Below are 20,561 nucleotides of genomic sequence, written 5' to 3'. Positions count from 1 at the left end.
CTAACCCTAACCCTAACCCTAACCCTAACCCTAACCCTAACCCTAACCCTAACCCTAACCCTAACCCTAACCCTAACCCTAACCCTAACCCTAACCCTAACCCTAACCCTAACCCTAACCCTAACCCCTAACCCTAACCCTAACCCTAACCCTAACCCTAACCCTAACCCTAACCCTAAGGCTTTCTTCTTCGCTCCTGGTGTCAGAGTCTTGTTCTTCTTCTTCTTCGGGCTTGGTTGAGGCGATGTTAGCAGGTGTCTTCCGAGTGTGTATGGAATCGGTCTTGGTGTGCGAATCGCGATTATCTGCGCTAGCTGGAGGGGCTGTGAGGGTTATGTCGGCATCATCATCGTTGTCAGAGCTGGGTGGATACATTGGAGAGGAAGAGGGGACCTCTTGCTTGATCTTTGCTGAAGCTCCACGCGCAATTGGACTGGTGTCAGGTAGTCGACACCCGGGTGGGCCGAAGAGCAGCAAGTGCGTGTCGTCATCGAGATGGTCGTCGTTGCAAGCATCATCATTAAAGGTAGATGATCTGGTACCCGGCAAAGGCATATGTTTTGTTTTTGCGGAAGAGGTAAAGCCTTCACCGCGAGAGGTGCTCCCGCCGCTTGTTCCACTTGAGAGGGGATGAAGGAGTTTTACAGGCAGTCCCGCATGGGACAGCGCAGAACGACGAATAAGCTCGAGCGAATCAGAGCTGGTGCTCTGCTTGTCTGATGAGTTAGACTTGATCTGTTGTATGCTATCTAGCTGTGCCATGGAAGCTGAGCGTGCCAAAACTGCAGCAAGGCCTAGTAGCGGGCGGACGAAATGAGATGAGAGCATGTTGGATAAGGATGCATGATCAAGCGGGTCGAGATCAAAGGAGCACTTGAAGTTGTTCTCCAAGACATCGTGCCTGGATTTGACGCTGATGGACAGCGATGATGAGAAGCGAGTTGATTCAAGGGCGATGGTCGTTCGGAGCGAGGCGTCAAGTTCTTTCTGCGCGTTGATCGAACGATGGATGACGGTGACAATGGCATAGAGATGACTGGCATCGTCTGATCCATTCAACGCCGTACCCAGCCGGGTGCGTCGATGGAGCGTCCTCAACGAGACACCCTCATAGAAGGCGGTACAGGCATCGCAGTCGAGAAGGAGGAGCCCAGCTTCTTTGTGTTTGGTAGAGTAGGCAAGCTTATAGAGGAAGAGCGCACGACCATCGTCCGTTGTTGACTGTAAGGGTTTGAAGGGGAGTTGGAGAAGCGCTCGATCGAGTTCGTGAGACCACTCGAGGAGGTTGACATCGCCAATATCATTGTTCTCGACCATGCTGCCTCAGTTCTGCGAGAGGGACGACGGGCGTAGTGTGACTGATGACATGACAAGTTGGTGGTGATGGTTTGATAGGGTGTTGCTCTGATCACAGAGGAGAAGGTTGTGTGCACTCCGAGCAACTTTATGCAGGACCCTGAAACGTCGAAGGTCAAAATCTGGCCGATCGGGAAAAGTGAGTATCAGATCGCCGATTCTGCTGCCAACGCGCTGGTGCCATTTTTTGAGTTCCGCAAAAGGGTTCTGCTGACGTAAGAGGAATGTTGGTGCGTTCGTTCTCTTTTCGTTTTCAGATCTGACAGCTCTCAAAATGCATATCGGCTGAGATCGGGCTACCGATCTGTCCATCCGTCCATCCATCCATCCGCTCCCGCCTCTTAATTTACATCCGCCGAATTAGGTCTAGGCATCCTTTCTATCACACTACTACTACTACTACCACCACCACCACCATCCACGACAGCCGTAGTAGTCAAGCACCTCCTCCTCCTAGATAGGCGCAACAGCACCTCGGGCCGAAGATAGAAAGACTGTAGGAATCGGCTGTTGTGTTTTATATTTGGCAACGCGGAATTCGGAAGAGCAAAAGCGCACAGACAGAAAGGGAAACTCGAAAGTCAGCTCATTCGCGCTCATACATTTGCAGCATTGCACAGCACAGCACAAGGAAAGCGTGTCTTCTTAGCAAAGTACAACACACACACACATACACATTATCATACCATTCTTGGACCCCTTCTCTCGATTCCATCGGCGGCGAGTTAGCCTCATACATCAGCCCATAGATCAGCCCAGCATGGTCACGACAAGGTACGTTGCACAAAACTCCACCCACACATCGTTTGCATATCCCTTCCCCACATTCTTCTCACCCGTATTCTCTTCCTTCCTCGCCACCTTGCTCCTCTCATCTTCCATCTCCGCGCGCTACACAGAGCTCAATCGCGTACACCGCGCAAAGCAAGCCGTCGAATCTCTTTCCCTGCCGATTCAAACGATAACTCACCGACACCGGCTCCTCGCTCCAACTCTTCGCGTAATTCTCCTACCAAGAGGTCCTCATCATCCAACTCGCTCAACTCGCTCAACTCCTCTTCCCCTGCATCTCCGCCTGTTCGTCGTCGCAAGTCGTCCGTCATGAGCTCCAAGTCGCTCTCCAAGGAGCAGCTCGGCCCTAAGACCAAACACTACGAGTTTGCTGGCCCATTCGGCGCTGCTTTCGTCTCGCTCACCGTCCCTTTCTTCTCTTACTACCTCTACTTTGCATGCTCCGAGAGGTTGGGTTGTGCCCTAACTCTTCCCATCGACAAACCCGATGCTATTCGGTCTTTGCTCCTTCAAGGTGTCAAGGACAGTCTCTTTGACACCACCGGCTGGGCCATCTATGCCGCTTGGTACGCATTCACCGTCCTCGCATGGATCGTGCTTCCCGGCAAGCACTTTCAGGGCACCGAGCTTCGAACCGGTCAGCGCCTTTACTACAAGCTCAATGCCTTTGCCACCTTCATCGTAGCCATGGCTGCTTCTGCTGCTTGGATCTTCTACAAGGGCCCCGAGTCCTTCACCATCTTCTACCAGCACTGGCCTGGACTCCTCTCAGCCGCGCTCTTTAATTCCTTTGCTCAAGCTGTCTATTGCTACCTCGTCTCTTTCGGTGAGGGCAAGCTTCTTGCTCTTGGCGGCAACTCGGGTAACATCCTCTACGATTGCTTCATTGGTCGCGAACTCAACCCTCGCATTGGCAGCTTTGACATCAAGTCCTTCAACGAGCTTCGTCCCGGCCTCATCCTCTGGGCTATCCTCGACATCAGCTGTGCCTGCCACCAGTACATTCAGCTTCACCGCCGTGTCACCGACAGCATGATCCTCGTTTGCGCCTTCCACCTCTGGTATGTCGCCGATGCTCTCTTCATGGAGTCAGCCATCTTCTCCACCATGGACATCACCACCGATGGTTTCGGGTTCATGCTCTCTGTCGGCGATCTTGTCTGGGTCCCCTTCGTCTACAGCTTGCAGGCTCGCTACCTTGCTTTCCATCCTGTCCACCTTGGCGTTGCCGGCACTGCTGCTATCATCGGCGTCAACCTGATTGGATATTACATCTTCCGTGAGGCCAACTCCGAGAAGAACCAGTTCCGCAACGGTACCAACCCTAAGAACCTGAAGTACATGACGACCGCTTCCGGTCGCAAGCTCCTCACTTCCGGCTGGTGGGGTCGTTCGCGACACCCCAACTACCTCGGTGACTGGATCATGGCTTGGGCTTGGTCGCTCCCCTGTGGTTTTGCTACTCCTATTCCTTACTTCTATGTTGCTTACTTTGCCCTCTTGCTCGTTCACCGTCAGCTCAGGGACGATGAGGCTTGCCAGAAGAAGTACGGAAAGGACTGGGACAAGTACTGCAAGCTTGTTCGCAGCCGCATCATTCCTGGTATCTACTAGATGCCACCAAGCGCCTCTCTCCACATGCCTCTCGTTTGGTTGAGACCGATCTGTCCTTACTTGTTCTGGAATCATCGATACCTTGTTGCCACATCTACACTACACTACTTGCACATAGCGTTTGTCTATAGCTTATTGGGTTTTATTTGTCGAATGTACTCTACATGTACCCTGTTCAACGAGCCCTTCATGGTGTTTCGCCCCTTGGATGGGAGCGCTGATGGACTACGAATTGTTCCAAATTGTTCTTAACAAACTGATCTCACACTTCAGAAAAGGGCAGATCGGCATCGAGAAGTGTTGATCCCCGATTTTCCAATCAACACCGATTCGAGGAAGTGTGCACGAACCAAAATACGCGAAGAAACGCACGAGCTGCTCTCTGGCTCGCATCTCCGCTCCCCTACCTTCCCCCACCAACAATCCCGCTCATCGCATCATCACGGGACACGGCTTTTCGGCGCCATGATGATCGCACATCGTCCTCTCACCTTCGCTCTGGTGGCGCTGGTCTCCTTAGTCTCGACCGCTTTCGCAGGACAGGACTTCCGTGGGCAGATTCAGCCCAACGCTGCGCTGATTCACCTGCTCAATCTCGGCCCCAATACTCGAGTCCTTCTCCATGCTATTCCACCACAGCAAACAGCCACCGCCGACGAGCAGAGCGGCTTCTTCACTGCACCTGCCACCAGCTCCAACAACTCTTTGGACCTAGCTGCATTCGGCCTGCAACACGACCGATCCACCCTTGTTGCTGTCGACGGCAGCTTCATCTTCCGCAACCTCGATCAAGGTGCTTACACTCTTGACATAGTCTCTCGTACACACGCATTTGAGAAGTACCGCATCGATATCCTTGACCCTTCTCTGGGAAAAGCTCCTCAGATTCGTGTTTTCACTCCGTAAGTCGAGCTCCTCCGACGCCTTTCTGCTTTCTTGGCTCAGCAACTAACTTGTAAACTCTTCCGGTGGCGATGCATCCTACAGCGGCACATCACTCACCAGCATCCTCAGCAACAACCCTGTCTTCCACCCGCTCATCCTCCACGCGACAAAGCAGATCGACTACTACACCGAAGCAGCACCTCTCACCATCTCTTCCCTCATCGGCATGGGTGGGCCTATGATGATCCTTGCCGTCGTCGGTATGGGAATGGTCTTCCTCCTACCCAAGCTCACAGCATCTCTCGATCCAGAAGCACAGCAAGAACTGGCAGACTCTCAGCGAAGAATGCAGAAGAGACTTGCTGCTGTACAGTCAGGCGACGTCTCGAGTCTCATCAAGGGTCAGGAACGCGAGCAAAGCGGCTAACGAAAGATCGACCAAACGCAATACTGGACCTTCCAAATAAACGATAAAAGTACATCCGGTATTAAATCCATAGCAATCTTACACCATGGGTAATTGCATTCCTCCGTTTGGATTTTGCGATTGTGTCGGCTGTAGTGAGGCGACCAGGTTTTGCGACTCTTGATTGCCGGCGAGCAAGTATCGCAGTGCGAAGATGGCATGTTCTCGCATGTCTGTTCAATGGGAAGACGGAGTTGTCAGTATCGAGTTGAACAAAGCATAAAGGAGACAGAGGATGACACTTACAAGGGTTGCGCTCATCTAGAACAGTCATATTGAGAACGTGGAAGAGACCTCCTTTCTCTCGGACCAGATCCTGAACTTGACGGATCTGGGTTTTAGTGAGCGGGGACTCGAATGTTTTGCTTGGCTTCCCCCAAGCTCTGTAGTTGCCCGTCGGGGCGTACACCAAAGATGCCAGAACGCGCACGATGTCTCGCTTGAGATGATCGAAGCCATACGCTGGTTGCTTGTCCTTGCCCTCTTGTGCTGCCTTTCCTGTCGATGAATATGCGTGGCCTTGTGGCAACGGCCTGCGTCCCTTGTGCGCAGAACTATTGCTTGATGTCCCGTTAGCCTCCTTGTCCGGACGGAACGGCGAAAGCGCCGGCGCATACTTGTGCGTCTGATCTAAGAGTGCGACCAACTCTTCTACAAATGCTTCGTTCCCTCTCATCTCCGACAAGAGAGTGCGTGAGAGATTCGCAAAGCTCTGTTCTCCTTCTTGCTCGAGAGCGCCATCACTCCAGCCATCAGCAGACATGTTGATCGACATGAAGCACTCCAGCAACAGCAGCAATGCAGCGTGGACTGCGATCAATCGTCTATCTTGAGGCTGATTTTCCTCTGGCGTTGCTTCCTTTGCAATCCCTCTGGCCATCGCACCGCGGGCAAAGGCAGAGAGACGCATGAAATGGTCCACAAGCCCCGATAGTCCGCCTCCCTTTACCGCGTCCTCGTTTGCATTCAAGTCAAGGTTCAGCTTTGGCGCAAAAGTTCCAATTGATCCTTCAGACCAACAGGACCGAGTGTCGAGATGGTAGGCATGCAACCAAAGGTCGATACACTTTAGCAGGATCACTTGGGAATTTGTAATCAGCTGTTCGTCCATAGGGTTGGATAACGATGAGATCGCATCCATTGGTGCTAGGGCAGAGACGAGCAGCGAGCTGTAGCCCTGATCGAACAGTACCGAGAAGATAGTCCAGATAAAGCCGAGCGAGTCCTCCAAGCCTTCCCACTCGGCATCGAACTCGGGTTGGTTTTTGAGTTGCTCACCAATACGAAGCATGATGCTTTGCGACGAGCTCAAGAGCGAATGCAGAATTTGTAAACCTTGAGGACTGGTGCACAGCTCGTAGCACCGTCGATAGGTGCTGCCGTTTGAGTCGGGGGCGCGTAAGAAGTTGATAAGGAGAACCTGGGCTGCACTCGACGTTGCTGTGTGGGCAGACGAAAGGAACTTGAGGACGAGCTTCTCCTCGTCCTTATCGGTAGTGACAATGCGCGGCCACATTTCATCCTGTACGATGCTGTTCTTAGTGATGAGGTTGGATAGCATCTGTACACCTGTGCAACAGAGTGGTACCATGTCGGGGTCATTCAGATTGTGGAAGCGTGTGATGTTGACAAAGAAGGGCAACAGGCGATCAAATTTTTGGCAGACCTCTATCTGCGCTTCGGGGTTGTCTGCCATGACATTTCGCAATAGACGCATACAGAGCATCATCACTATCGAGATGCGGTGGTAGAGGTCGTCTTTCTTCTCCGTTTCTGTCCTCCACGCTGCCTCATCTCCGTCTGCCGATGGCGAAGGACGAGCAGCTTGAGCCCGTTCAAAAGTAGGATAATAGCTAGCAAGCGACCTGATCACCATTCTGAAGAACCCATTTTTGACAAAAATGGGACGGTCCTCTGGATCCTCAGCCATACGCTTGCCAAGGCGTGTAAGGTACCGTTTGACGTTTTCGTACATTTCGATCTCCAACTCGGCATCATCGGCTGAACTTGACGCAGAGGCTACCAGGTTAGCGTGCGCCTCGAGAACGTTGATAAATCTGGCTTCGTCAATTCGCACTTCCTCCTGGTCGAGTGGCTGCATGGTGGATACAAGGGGAAAGATTGGGAATATGGTGGAGGAAAGAAGAAGCTCGATTCATCAAGGGTCCGTAACTTTTTTGGCAGAAACTCGGGACGCGGATAAAGGGACACGGATAAAGGAACACGGATAAAGGGACACGGGCCACAAAAACAAAGAGTGCTAGCACTCGCGACTTAACAAAGAAATGCCTTTTCCAGGTGGGGAAGCAACTGCCATTTCACTCCCATCAACTTCTCTTCGCTATTAAAAGGCACTCGGGCCTGAAGCCGTGCATACTCTCACCTACACTGCTTATCCTGCAACAGTAGAACAGGCGTACAAACTTGGACAAGTGTGTGGAAAGAGGTCGATTCTAAAGGTAAACGAGTGACAAACAATGCTATACGAGAGGCAACCGAGACGATGCGAGAGACAAACCAACAATCTCTGATCGGAACGACAAAGGAGGCTCAGACTTCATCGCATCGACAATCGTAGTGGAGAGAACGGATGTGTGAAGGTGAGAGAGAGGAGGAGGATGTGCTTAGCATTTGCCGCCCTTACAGTAAGCCCTGGAATCGGTGATGAAGGTAGGGTCCTGCTGACCGCCGTAGTTGTTGGCCTTGTCGGTGCCGGAGCAGGCCTTGTAGAGAGCGCAGGTGAGGTTGCCCTTGACGAACTTGGGCTGAACGGATGGGGGCAGCCCGCTGACGTCCGAGGGCTGGTCGGCGTTGTCCTGGTAGAGGTTGACAAAGACACAGCCCTTGGTGTCGTCGCAAGCCTGCAGGCACTTGTCCAGGTCGGAGACGAGGAGGTAGGTGAGGTAGTTGTCGTTGTCCATGGTAGCAGCACCGACGGTCTTGCCCTGGTAGACGCCGGACTCGGCGACCACTTGGTAGTTGTTGTAGACCTGCTGGTAGCCATCGACGCAGGTGTCGGTGCCGGGCTGGGGGGTGGAGGGCTGCGGGGCGGGCTGATTACCATTCTGGCAGAATGGAGTCCACTTGTTCCAGAACCATTTGCACTGGCTCTTGTCACGTCCTGTCCAGACAGGAATACCGGGGGCCGAGCAGCCGAAGGTGAAGGAAGGGATCGAGGCGTGGTTCCAAGGGGCAATGCGGCTCCAGTATCGCTCCTGCTTCTCGAACAAGTGTCTGGCAATGCCGAAGGTGCGGGCCTCGAGGGCTTCGGCGCGCTCAACGGGGGTAGCCGAGGTGTAGGTGGCAGCGCCGATGACGGCAGCGGCAGCGATGGTGTGGATCTGAACCATTTTGAATAGAGAGGTATATGGGGTAAGAAGGAGAGTGTGAGTAGTGGAGGGATGATGAGGAGTTGTTTGTTGTTGATGAGAGAAGGAGGGGATATAGGATGTCAAAACCTTTTCTTTTATAGATGAGAAGAAGGTCAACGAGCCCCTCAAAAGGATCGACCTACTCGTGTAGGGTCGGTTTGGGAGGGCCGCATAAGCGATTGATTCTCGAGGAGGCAAGCCCAGCAGGGGAGGAAAAGTCATTGTAGGGAGCTTCCGTGAGACCCACTTGAGAAGAAGCAGCACTTGAACTGCATAGAGCTCTCAATCATCGTCTTCTCTGAGAAGGGTACAGTCTCGTAGCCTTGCTGCGGAACTCGACCATTATTTCGGCTTTCTGCAGAGGGCGGGTTTGCGGACATGCCTGTGTGCGTCTGTCATGGGTTAAGGTGCTCTGGCTCAAGGGACAATGAATGGAAGTGGTGATTGCTCTGGTACTGCATGTGAGCGCTTTGCAGCTTCACTTTGTTCCTGAATCCACCGCAAGAGCAGGAGACCCATCTCGGCAACCCATGATGGGGCAGGAGGCCTAGGAATGATCAGCATGCGCAACGTCCTTATAGAAAAGATGACTGTCTCTTTCCTCACTGCACTGCAATAAGCAGATGGCCAAATACGTGGTCCGGCAAGTGAGACCCGACGGGAAGCCGTTTTTTTTTCCTTCGGCGTTGCAAGGACACGAGCGAGGAGACATGGTGAGAGGTTGCATGCTCACAGAGCTAGTCTAGTCTGAAGAGCAAAGGATGGCAGCAGTTCTGGTCTCGTACCTTTTCTTTTCGCTCACGAGAGCGGCACTGATGGACATGCTAACTGGTCCGCCTTGTCTGCGTCTGTCGTTGACTCTTAGGTACAATTGTGTTGCGCCAAAGAGCCGAGACCTTTTTGCAAAAACGAGGAGCTACATGGACGCGATGGGGCAGGAGCGGTAACATCCAGTCTGGATCTGCGCCCGCCAAGAACCTTGCTGGAAGACTTGGAGCGTTATGTTTTAGGGTTCAGCGACAGTTGCCGACGCCTAGAACCCTCGTCGAGGTTGGTCTGCATCGAAGAGGTGTATGCCATGATTCCTCCTGAGCCTGCCTGACAGAACTTGAAAATGATCTGAAAAGAACCAAAAAAAGGAAGAACTGTGAATACGGAAAAGAAAAAGAAAAAGAAAAAGAAAAAGAAAAAGAAAAAGAAAAAGAAAAAGAAAAAAAAAAGAGAAAGTGTCTTGTTGTTTGTCCTTGCCGGTCTTGTTCCGGTACTCCGCTGCTAGCGCAAGGTTGGGTTGGTGATCTTGGTGGTAAACACTAGCGCTTCTCCTCCTCCCAACAGATCGTCACATGGCTGCTTTGGACCAGTACAGCCGCGCTATGGACTCGTGAATGAGGACTGTCCCTCGTCATCGACACGCCCTCGATTTTTTGATTTTTTTTTTTTCTTTTCTTTTCTTTTCATTTCTTTTCATTTAACCCCAATTTTTTGTGTGTATTTGAGTTCCCTTAGATTTGTACGCATCGCCCTCTGAGCGTGGCCGTCGTTTGCCGTCAGAGCAGGATCGTTGCACAGAGTGACAATCGGTCCGCTTCCTCTCGCCTCGCACAATGACTTCCTCTGAAAGCACTTGGCTGGCGAGATCGACTTGTCAGTGGGAGGGTCTACAATGCTTTACACCTTTCCCTTGCTCTGTCTTACAGCTGCGGGCCGCACAGGCACTCTCTATCGAGCTATCGTCGCTTACTTCGCAACGTAACTGACGACTGTGTTACTCGCACAGTACGTCGGGAGGCTGTATGCAGCTTCAGTTCCACTCGGTTTACCTGGGAACACGGATCAAAGGACGGTCCGGCTCGCTTCATTGCCCTGTTTCACTTCAGGATCAAAGCATGCACTTGGGCGAAAAGGTCCAACGCAGGTTGAACTTGATGGGAACTTTGAGGGGCGAGGACAATTGGGGAGGAGCATATATCCTTGGGGTCATAAAAACTCATGTCTGAAACCTCATTGAAAGGCCGTCGTAAACTCGTGGCTCGTTCGAGAAAACCTTAGAGGGTGTGGACATTCGAACACCGTCGGTAGTTCGTTTAACCTTGCATACATTGGTCGCGGAGCCCTACTGGCAAGTTGAGCCTGTTGGCGGCTATGTCTCAGACGACGTGCAAACAGCAGGTTTTAGAGCTTCCGACATGAAACCAATGGAGGCGAGCAATGGGCCCTGCGCCCATATCATGCATTGCCATGCTGATGCTTCGGCGTTCTCTGTAGAACGGGGTTCGAATGGTGTGGGCGGAGGTCTGAGACCTTCTTGGCAAAACGCAGCGCGGTGACCGAATGGCTTTGCAGTCCAGATGAGAAAGGGAGGACTTTCGGCGGCTGAGAGAGAAGAGCCGCTGCATGATGCCAAGCGGAAGGGGGGCCCACGGGCTTGTTGAGTACGATGAGCAGCCAAACGTCTAGGAAGATCAGCGAGAGACACGGTGATGATCGTCTGCGGGAAAGCGGTAGTTGCATTAACTGAGACACTCTGACACTCGGCATCACTTTTCTCCCTACGCGAAATGTGCGTCGACATACAAAAACCCAGGAAATTTGGGGGAAAAAAAAATAATCAAGCTGCGAGCATTTCCGTTCAATTATGCAAGTTTAGTTGTGTTTCAGTGTCTGGTTGCCAGGTGCATGCACCACATGCGGGACTGGAGACATGGGAAATGTGAGATTGCCTAACTCGTGGGAGAGTCGCTGGTGAGCTCCCAGCCATGGCCACACTGTATACGAGTGGCATACCGTAAGGTTTGACATGTCATGGGCCTGGATGTGCAAGAAGTAAGAAGATCCATCAACTCATATGAAGGGAGCACAGGAATCATGGAATCAGGCAGATCATGGGATTTGCAGCAGAGTTCATTGAGATCTGTGGTAGAAACAGTTCTATGACAGATCCCAGCAAGATCTGCATGAACAAGGATAGTATTATGAATTCCACTGAGATCAGTAGTAGAAGAGATCATGTGGCAGATTCTGCAGAGATCAGTGGTAAGGATGATCATTCAACAACTTCACATGCAAGGAGGACCAAGCTCTGCCAAGATGGGGTCCAAGTCCAGAAGCATGCAGCTGGTTACCACTCAGGGGTTCACAAGATGAGAGTCAGGAGAACAGTCACCAGGTAGGAGGAAGGAGAGCTGTGTTGGTGACACTGGCATATAGGTCATGAGGAGAAAGAGCTGTGCCAAAGAGGTTGACACACAGCTCAAGAAGGACAGGAGTGATGTTGCAGGGACTCCTGCACAGTACTCAACAAGGAGTCCACTCTCTGGAGAGAGAGAGCTGGAGCAGTGTCACAGGTGATGCTGCAATGATATATATAAGCATCCTTTCTCATCATAGGTGGACAAGTGGATCCTCATCCACTCTACACCATACATAACTAGTTATCACTTCAGCATAAGTATACATTAGTTTAAGTCAGCACAGTTGCAATCAAGTAGATTGCTTCCATTGTAGTGCATGTGTTGTATCACCACTACCTGACATCCAAAGGCACCCCATAGCAGGTTAGCGGTCCAGATATAGATAGAACCAAAGGCAGTTGTCCACTGCAGTCTGGGGATCACCTCAAGCATACAGTCGACACACTGGACACTTGTGTCAGCATCTTCAATCTAGTCACTCACACCAGACCTTGGTGTCAGTACCAATTCATATCAGTTATTGATTGTGCTGAGCTACCTCTGGACAGAGTGTCCACAGTGGTCAGTCGAAACCTGCAATAGCAAAACCAATACTGCAGTTCCAAGTGGGAAAGTGATAGAGACGGCTCTATTACATATTTCGCCGAGAATTGTAATAACGTAGTTCACATACATGTCAAATTCATGTAGGTCTTGGATTGGAAGTGGCCAGGGGACTTGGGAGTTTCTGGACTCAAAATTGCTGAAACAGCCAAGTCCCCCTCTCAATCTTGAAATTTTGAGGCAGCAGCTCCACTATGATTCTCACACTTTTCTCATCTTGAACTTGTCTTGATCTCATCTCCATACACTCCTTTCTTGTCAGCACTGCTCAACATACACCACTTTGACATCAATGGTCAACATCTCACCTAGGAAGAGGGTTGCAAAAGCCCAGCTGCAGACTGACAGGGACCAGAAGGAGCATGAGATCCAGGAAGCTCTTAGAGCATTCCAGAAGGGTCAATTCAAAGACTTGAAGGCTGCCACTGAGCATCACAATGTCCCTTACAACACTCTCTGGGATTGCAGCAAAGGGTGCAAGAGCTGCACTGCTGCCTTTCAACATCTGCAGGCTATACCCCCAGAGGCCAAAGAGCTCTTAGTCCAACATATACAGAAGCAGGCTCACTATGGTTTCCCAGTAACACCACAGAATCTCAGACAGTTGGCTGAACAACTTCTCAGGCAGAGGACCAACAACAATGATGCTACTCTTGGACCTAATTGGGTGTCTGCTTTCAAGCAGCGACATCCAGAACTCAGAAGCTACTACTCTCACAAGATGGATGCTTCAAGGGTACAGGCCACTAGTGATCCATCAGTTGTCAAAGCATACTTTGATGTCTTGGAGAAGACTATTGCCAAGTATAGGATCCTACCCAAAAACATCTTCAACATGGACAAGACTGGGTTTCTCATTGGACAAAGTCAATGCTGATACATCATTGTACCCAGGGAGAATGGGAAGAATCAGCACTTCAGGTCACAGCCAGGCAATCAGGAGACTATCACAGTGATTGAGTGCATTGTGTCATGGGTCTGGGTGCACAGAACGAGGAAAGACCGAAGTTCATATGAAGGTAGCACAGGAATCGTGGAATCAGGTAGATTGTAGGAGCTGTGACAGAGTTCACCAAGATCGGTAGTAGAATCAGCTCTATGGCAGATTGCAGCAAAATCGGCACGAGCATCATCAATATCATGAATCCCACCAGAATCTGCAGTAAGCGAGATCATGTGGCAGATTCTGTGGAGATCAGTAGTAAGGAGGTCTGTATGACAATTCACATGTGAGAGGGACCGAGCTCAGTGACATGCAGTTGGTTACCACTCAGGGGCCCACAGGACAGGAGTAGAAGAGAACTGTCGCCAGTCAAAGGAAGGAGAGCTGTGTATAGGACACTGGTGAGAGGGACATGAAGAGGAGGAGCAGTGTCAATGAAGTCAACACAGCTCAGGAAAGACAGAAGGGACAAGGTTTGATATGGAGGAGGGGCCTCCTTAGAGATCCCTGTACAGTACTTGATGAAGAGGGTACTCCCTAGAGAGAGAGAGCAGGAGCAGTGTGTCAGGGGTCTCGCGCCTGAAACCCAGGTCGGTCTGTCGAGATACTCGGTGACTATCAAACTGTGCAACAGCTATTGTCTCGGTATCGGTGACTATCAAGTTGTGCAGTGACAACAGGTGGTGTTCGTTGTATATACTATCGTAGGTTTCGGCTGACCTCTGTGGACACTCTGTTCAGGGGTAGCTCGGCACGATCAATATCAATGTTACGATGACACCAAGGTCTGGCGTGAGTGTTGATGATGATGAGGTTGATGGTGTTGATGATGAGATTGGTGATGTCGATGATAATGAGGTTGATGGTGTTGGTGATAAGATTGGTGATGTCGATGATAATGAGGTTGATGGTGTTGGTGATAAGGTTGGTGGCGTCAACACGAGTGTCCAGTGTGTTGACTTGATGCTTGAAGTGATCCCCGGACCGCAGTGGACTACTGCCTTCAGTTCTATCTTGATCCGGACCGCTAACCTGCTATGGGCGCCTTCGGACGTCAGGTAGTGGTGATACAACACACACACTACGATGAGGAGCAACCTTTGATGGATTGCTGCTATGCTGACTGAAACTAATATATACTTATGCTGAAGTGATAACTAGTTATGGTGAGTAGAGTGGATGAGGATCCACTCGACCTATTGATGATGAGAAAGCATGGTTATATACCTCTTCTCAGCATCGCCAGCGATGCTGCTCCTGCTCTCTCTCCAGAGAGTACCTTCTTCATCGAGTACTGCTCAGGGGCCTCTCCTGCTTGGCACCCCTGTGCCTCTTGAGCTGTGTCGACTCCTTCAACACTGCTCCTCCTCCTCATGACCTGGTGTCGACTCCTTTGACACTGCTCCTCCTCCTCATGACCTGGTGTCAACTCCTTCAACACTGCTCCTCTTCCTTTGACCAGTGACAGTTCCTTTGACTCTTGTCTCTCGAGCCCCTGAGTGGTAACCATCTGAGCTTGGTCCTCTTCGTGGCTGTGCCTGCTCCTTGAGCTTGGTCCTCTTCGTGGCTGTGCCTGCTCCTTGAGCTTGGTCCTCCTCATGGCTGTGCTTGGCCCTTCTTTGCATGTGAGTCCGTAGGAGTCCATGGTCTCCATGGAGACTGCACTACAACCATGCTCTCTACTGATCTCGACTAGATCTTTGATACCTGTGCTCCTTCCATATGAACCCGTGACCCTCCTGCTTCTTGAGCATCCAGGCCCATGACACTACCCCCCTCTTAAGAGCCGAGCTCCATCGAGGCATGCTCTGGTCTGGTCCATGCTGACTCCTCCTCCTCCTCCTTGACAACATCGCCAACATCATCCTTCCTCCTTCTCTCAACATCATCCTCCTTCCTCTTCTTCTCTCTACTCCTCCTGTTCTCTCCTCCTTTCTCTACTTTGTCTACTCACTCGTCCCCCCTCCGACACCTCATACTCCTGGATGAGGTCGGGACAGTTGAGGTTCTCTACTGGTTCCCATGAAGCAGCTTCCTCTGAGTACCCTCTCCACAACACCTTGTACTCTGTAGTCCTATTGTGTGAATGCTTGTTGATGAGTGCTTCGACTTCAAAGTCGAGGTCCTCATCTGGAAGTGATGGTATGGTGGGCTGTTCAGCACGTTGAGGAAGAGAACTTGTTCTTGCTGGCTCGAGCATGGAGACATGGAACACATCATGCACCCTAAGGTTTGCTGGCAATGTGATTCGATAAGCTCGGCATCCTACCTGTTCCTGAACTGGGTAGGGTCCTGCAAACCAGGTGTCTAACTTGGGTGTGGGTCTCCGTGTCTTCCAGTTTCGACAGTTGATATAGACCATATCACCCACCTTAAACTCGATGTCCTTGTGCTTCCTGTTATACTGGTCTACTGATCTCCGTTGTGCCTCTCTGATCTGCTCCTGGAGGTACTTGCAACGCTCCTTTCCATCCATGAGGTACTCGAAGCGACCTGGATCATTGACTCCTAGTCGTTGAGGGATGTCAGGATGAGCTTTGGGGTTCCATCCATAGCATGCAAAGAATGGTGAGACACCAATGCTGTTGTGGACCATGTTGTTGTATACAAAGGCTGCAGTGTCCAGCAGGTTGGCCCAGTCATCCTGTTCATAGTTGCAGTACATCCTGAGGTATTGCTCTATGACCTGATTGACTCTCTCTGTCTGACCATCAGTTTGAGGATGGTAAGCCGTACTAAGTGAGTGCTTCACACCCATTTGCTCTGCAAATGCCTTCCATGCTCCTGATATGAACTGCCTGCCTCGGTCCGAGACCATGTGATCTGGATATCCAAAGAGTCTAACCATGTGTCCATATAGCAATACTGCAGTCTGTTTGGCTGTGACTGTCTTATGGGTTGGAGCTAGTATGGCAAACTTGGTTAACCGGTCGACAATGACTAAGATAGAGTCATAGGTCTTGGAGTCATACTTCTTTGATGGTGGTAGTCCTTCAATGAAGTCGAGGGATATGGAGCCCCAGGGCCTGTCTGGGGTTGCTAGTGGCTGTAGCAAACCATATGGACGATGACGAGGAGCTTTGTACCTAGCACATACAGGACAACTTGCTACATAGTCTGCAATCCAAGCTGTCATGTTTGGCCACCAGTAATGTCGTTGAGCTGCCTTGATGGTAGCATCTCTTCCTACGTGTCCAGCAGTGATACCATCATGGCATTGGGTCATCACCATGAATCGCAGATGCTCTACAGAGAGAGACTGTCCATCTACCTCTTTGGCACTCCTTGAGTGTCGGTTGTTGGTCCTCCCTGGCATGATCACTTTGGGGATAACCAACCTTCCTCCACTGTACCATAGGTCATCCCTGACCTCGAAGGGCTTCTTCCTATGTATCTCCTGTAGCTCTTGGTCTAAGGGCTGGAAGATCTGGACCAGGTCTTTGAGACCTTTTGATGCTATGGACTCCATCGAGATCATGGGGGCCACTAGGAGCGAGTCATGGTCTGCTGTCTCCTTGAACACTCGAGGAGGCAGTAGTTGCCTCACATTGTGATCCTGCTCTTCACCGGCTGGTTGCATGTCTGTCCTTCTGGTGAGAGCATCGGGTTCACCACCTTTGTCTCCTGGTCGATACTGCAATATGAAGTCGAAGTCTGCTAGTAGTATTGCCCATCGAGCTTGTCGACCTGTGATGCGTCTCTGTGACTTGAAGTACTTGAGGGCTTCATGGTCAGTGAGGATGACCAGTTGGTTCGGTAGTCCAGCTAGCATGTGTCGCCACTGAGTGAGGCAGGCGACCACAGCTAGGAGCTCCTTATCATGGATCTCATAGTTCTTCTCGGCAGAAGACATCTTCCTAGAGTAGAAGGCCACTGGATGCCATCGTCCTTCATGCTCCTGCTTGAGCACTCCTGCTATAGCAAAGTCACTTGCATCAGTCTCCAACCTTGTTGGAAGGTGGTAGTCGAAGTGCTGAAGCACTCCTGCTGATGTGAAGGCCTGGATGAGCTTGTGGAAGGCCTGTTGGGCCTCCTCTGGTAGCTCGAACTTCTTGAACCGTTCTATAGGCTTTACCAGTGCTGTCAAGGGCTTGGCTATGCGAGCAAAGTGGGCTATGAACCTTCGATAGAAGTTGGCAAAACCCAGGAACCTCTGGATGTCATGGATTGACTCTGGCATTGGCCACTCCTTGACAGTGCGCACCTTTTCTGGGTCCATCTCTATGCCCGTTGGCTTGATGATGTACCCCAGGAACTCGACTGTCTTGGTGTGGAACTCACACTTCGACAGCTTAGCAAAGAGCCTGTTGCTCCTTAAGCGAGTGAGGACCTCGGTGACATGCTTCACATGTACCTCTTCAGTGTCACTGAAGATCAGGAAGTCATCTAAGTATACCACTACATATACTCCAATGATGTCTCGGAAGATGTCATTGATGAATGACTGGAAGTGAGCCGGAGCATTGGCTAGGCCAAAGGGCATCACTAGGTACTCATAGAGTCCCAACTGAGTGCCAAAAGCTGTCTTCCATTCATCTCCTTTAGCAATCCAGATGAGGTTGTATGCTGCTCTAAGGTCTAGCTTGGTATAGATCCTTGCCTTCCTGAGTAAGAACAGCTGCTCCTCGATGAGGGGCAATGGTGCCCTGTTCTTGACAGTGATCTCGTTGAGACCTCTGTAGTCCACACAGAGTCTGAGACCTCCATCCTTCTTTGGTACGAAGAGCACTGGTGATCGTGCTGGGCTCTTCGATGGTCTTATGAACCCCTTCTCGAGGTTCTCATCCAAGTATCTCCTCAACTCGGACATCTCCTTGGGTCCCTTAAGGTATAGGGGCCCTTGAGGTGGCTTACCTCCTTCTATCAACTCGAGGTGGAGATCATGCTCGGTATGATGGGGCAGCTTGTCTGCTTCCACCTCATCAAACACATCTCGCAGGTGTTGGTATGGCTTTGGTATGTCTGCAGCCGTCACCACCTTATCTACCTCCACCTCCATCTCGACTCCTTTGTCTGCGCCTGTAGGTACAAAACCAAAGGCCGGGAGTGATGATGGTGGCTCCTCTAACAGCATGAACCCTATGGGTCCATCTTCCAGAGCTGCTCGTAGTATGCGCTCTGCTGAGACAAACTCGTTACCATGAAGGGTTGGTCTCCTCATGGTTAGGTCCCCTGCTCTTGCTGCTTCAGGGGGTCTCCTAGGGGGTCGGTCCTGCTCCTGAGTCTTGAACTCCAGCTGGCCCGTATCCCATTGTATGGTGGGTTTGAGCCTCCGTAGCTCAGTGAACCCCAGGATGAGGTCATAGTCCGCAGTGTCGGCCACTGAAGCTTCGACCACACCCAGATTGTGTGTACCAATAGATACCTGCATGCTCGCAGAACTATTGATGGAGAGTTGGTGCCCGGTGACACCATGGATCGATCTTGTTTTTATGGGTTTTGTGGGTATTTGGTACTTACTAATGAAAGAATCTGAGACTATGGACAAACCAGCACCGGTATCAGCTAGTATCCGAGCAGGATGGTCTTGAACCATTCCAGAGAGCTCCAGTACTGCTTTGCCTCCACTGGTAGAGAAACATACTTGACAATCTTGATATATACAGAGTGATGGCGAGGAGGTTTGTAGAGCAATGCATGCCATCAGTGCATCACCCCACTGACGTTTCCCTCATCGTCATCATCATTGTGCTCCTCCTCGTGATCGGGGTCCATGGGTTGCTGGTATGAGCTGAGGTCCATGGCCTCGGGGTCACCCGTCTCAGTACTGCCTGTGTGGCCATCTCCTGAGTCGGTGGCCTCCTCGAAGGGGTCTGCTGTGGTGACCATAACCTTTGGTCCCATGGGTCGAGAGCTAAGAGGGTTTACCCTCCTGCTGGGGCAGTCTCTGGCCCAATGGCCGATACCCTTGCATACATGACAGGTGTTGATACCTGATGGAGCAGGGCTTCCTTGCTTCGAGGGTTGGGTGGGATGATGAGGAAGGGGTCGGTTTAGGTTTTGTATAGTTGCTTGTGTAGTTGCTTGTGATGGTGATCGAGCTGGATAAGGTTGAGTGGGTTGTCGGATGGGGATTGAACTTTGATTTGGCCGAGACCCAGTTCTTAGTGGAGGTGACGTGGCATTTGGGAGTGAGTGTCTAGCCGAGGACTGCTGTAGTAGCATCCTCTGTCGATCGATCTCCTCAACCTCTCGATACCACTCCCATCTCTTCCCAGGTGGATTCCTCTCGAACTTCTCCTGTATGCTGCGAGTGAGACTACCTCTGAAGAGATCAATCACTAGCTCATTGTCATCTAGGTTGACCTGTCCTTCCAAGTCTCTGAACCGCTCTACATGACGTGTGGCGGCACCAGGAGTATCACTTGTGAGTCTGAGAGCCAACAGCTTGTTGTATGCCTCCATCCTAGCATTGTGTGGGTTGAACTGCTCTGACAGTCGCTCTGTGAAGTAGTGCCAATCATTGAACAACCTTCCTTCTCTAGCTCTATCAATACGGAGCTTGGAGGTCCACCACTCTCTTGCTGTCCCTTCCAGTTGAGCACCCATGTGATTGATCATCCTAGACTGCTCATACACCTGGTTGAACTTAAACCATGCTTCGGCTTCTAGAATGAAGATCTCCATGTCTCGGGGATTGAACTTTGGAAAGGGGGTGGCAATGGGCTTTGACCGGTTAAGCTCTGCCATGATGCTGGTATCCTCCTCGTGGTCCAGGGGGTAAGGGTCCGTCCTAGTCCTGCTGTAGGGGTCCAGCTTAGTCTTGACATATCTTGGCCCAGTAGGTGAAGCATACTTCTCATAGTTGATGTCCTCCTGCTCATCCAGGTTGAATGAGACTGATCGTCTTGGTCGTGGAGCTGGAGTAGGAGTATGTGGGTCTCCTATCATAGACTCATCTCCTCCTCCTGCTTGGTCTTCTGAGTGAGAGAGGTCCATTGTCTCCTCCCTGCTCAGTTGAGCTCGTTGTAATCGTTCCTCTTGATGACCCTGTCTGGTAAGCTCTAGCTGTGCTTCCAATAGAGTGAGTAGTCTATCGAGCTTATTGTTGAGGTCTGGGTCCGTCATGGTGATCGTGAGGAGCTGCTTGAACGATCCACTCTAATGTCAGGGGTCTCGCGCCTGAAACCCAGATCGGTCTGTCGAGATACTCGGTGACTATTAAACTGTGTGACAGCTATTGTCTCGGTATCGGTGACTATCAAGTTGTGCAGTGACAGCAGGTGGCGTTCGTTGTATATACTATCGTAGGTTTCGGCTGACCTCTGTGGACACTCCGTTCAGGGGTAGCTCGGCACGATCAATATCAATGTTATGATGACACCAAGGTCTGGTGTGGG

The 20,561-nt window shown here is 51.2% G+C and overlaps 7 protein-coding genes across 7 annotated transcripts; 2 read left to right on the top strand and 5 right to left on the bottom strand.

Annotated features, from left to right (window-relative positions):
• Positions 1–120: 120 nt before the first annotated feature.
• On the bottom strand, positions 121–1,317 carry UHO2_07454 (uncharacterized protein; the record flags this gene model as incomplete). The annotated part of the gene is made up of 1 exon (XM_041555121.1): positions 121–1,317. The coding sequence occupies one exon, from the start codon at positions 1,315–1,317 to the stop codon at positions 121–123; it is 1,197 nt and encodes a 398-aa protein (XP_041411055.1).
• Positions 1,318–2,116: 799 nt separating this feature from the next.
• On the top strand, positions 2,117–3,762 carry UHO2_07453 (putative ERG24 - C-14 sterol reductase; the record flags this gene model as incomplete). The annotated part of the gene is made up of 2 exons (XM_041555120.1): positions 2,117–2,130; positions 2,256–3,762. 2 exons carry the CDS (start codon positions 2,117–2,119, stop codon positions 3,760–3,762), a joined length of 1,521 nt encoding a protein of 506 aa, XP_041411054.1.
• Positions 3,763–4,230: 468 nt separating this feature from the next.
• UHO2_07452 (uncharacterized protein) lies at positions 4,231–5,074 on the top strand (the record flags this gene model as incomplete). Its single annotated transcript, XM_041555119.1, has 2 exons — positions 4,231–4,664; positions 4,750–5,074. 2 exons carry the CDS (start codon positions 4,231–4,233, stop codon positions 5,072–5,074), a joined length of 759 nt encoding a protein of 252 aa, XP_041411053.1.
• A 78-nt stretch (positions 5,075–5,152) lies between these two features.
• UHO2_07451 (uncharacterized protein) lies at positions 5,153–7,214 on the bottom strand (the record flags this gene model as incomplete). Its single annotated transcript, XM_041555118.1, has 2 exons — positions 5,153–5,286; positions 5,360–7,214. The coding sequence occupies 2 exons, from the start codon at positions 7,212–7,214 to the stop codon at positions 5,153–5,155; spliced, it is 1,989 nt and encodes a 662-aa protein (XP_041411052.1).
• A 523-nt stretch (positions 7,215–7,737) lies between these two features.
• UHO2_07450 (uncharacterized protein) lies at positions 7,738–8,463 on the bottom strand (the record flags this gene model as incomplete). Its single annotated transcript, XM_041555117.1, has 1 exon — positions 7,738–8,463. The coding sequence occupies one exon, from the start codon at positions 8,461–8,463 to the stop codon at positions 7,738–7,740; it is 726 nt and encodes a 241-aa protein (XP_041411051.1).
• Positions 8,464–10,624: 2,161 nt separating this feature from the next.
• On the bottom strand, positions 10,625–11,056 carry UHO2_07449 (uncharacterized protein; the record flags this gene model as incomplete). Its single annotated transcript, XM_041555116.1, has 1 exon — positions 10,625–11,056. One exon carries the CDS (start codon positions 11,054–11,056, stop codon positions 10,625–10,627), a length of 432 nt encoding a protein of 143 aa, XP_041411050.1.
• A 4,074-nt stretch (positions 11,057–15,130) lies between these two features.
• UHO2_07448 (uncharacterized protein) lies at positions 15,131–20,289 on the bottom strand (the record flags this gene model as incomplete). The annotated part of the gene is made up of 2 exons (XM_041555115.1): positions 15,131–18,788; positions 19,373–20,289. 2 exons carry the CDS (start codon positions 20,287–20,289, stop codon positions 15,131–15,133), a joined length of 4,575 nt encoding a protein of 1,524 aa, XP_041411049.1.
• Positions 20,290–20,561: the final 272 nt, after the last annotated feature.

The sequence above is a fragment of the Ustilago hordei genome, assembly GCF_900519145.1.
Source record: "Ustilago hordei strain Uho2 genome assembly, contig: UHO2_contig_30, whole genome shotgun sequence".
Classification (NCBI taxonomy): Eukaryota; Fungi; Basidiomycota; class Ustilaginomycetes; order Ustilaginales; family Ustilaginaceae; genus Ustilago; species Ustilago hordei.
The sequence above is the reverse complement of the archived record's forward strand: the minus strand, read 5'-3'. Positions and strand labels throughout refer to the sequence as shown.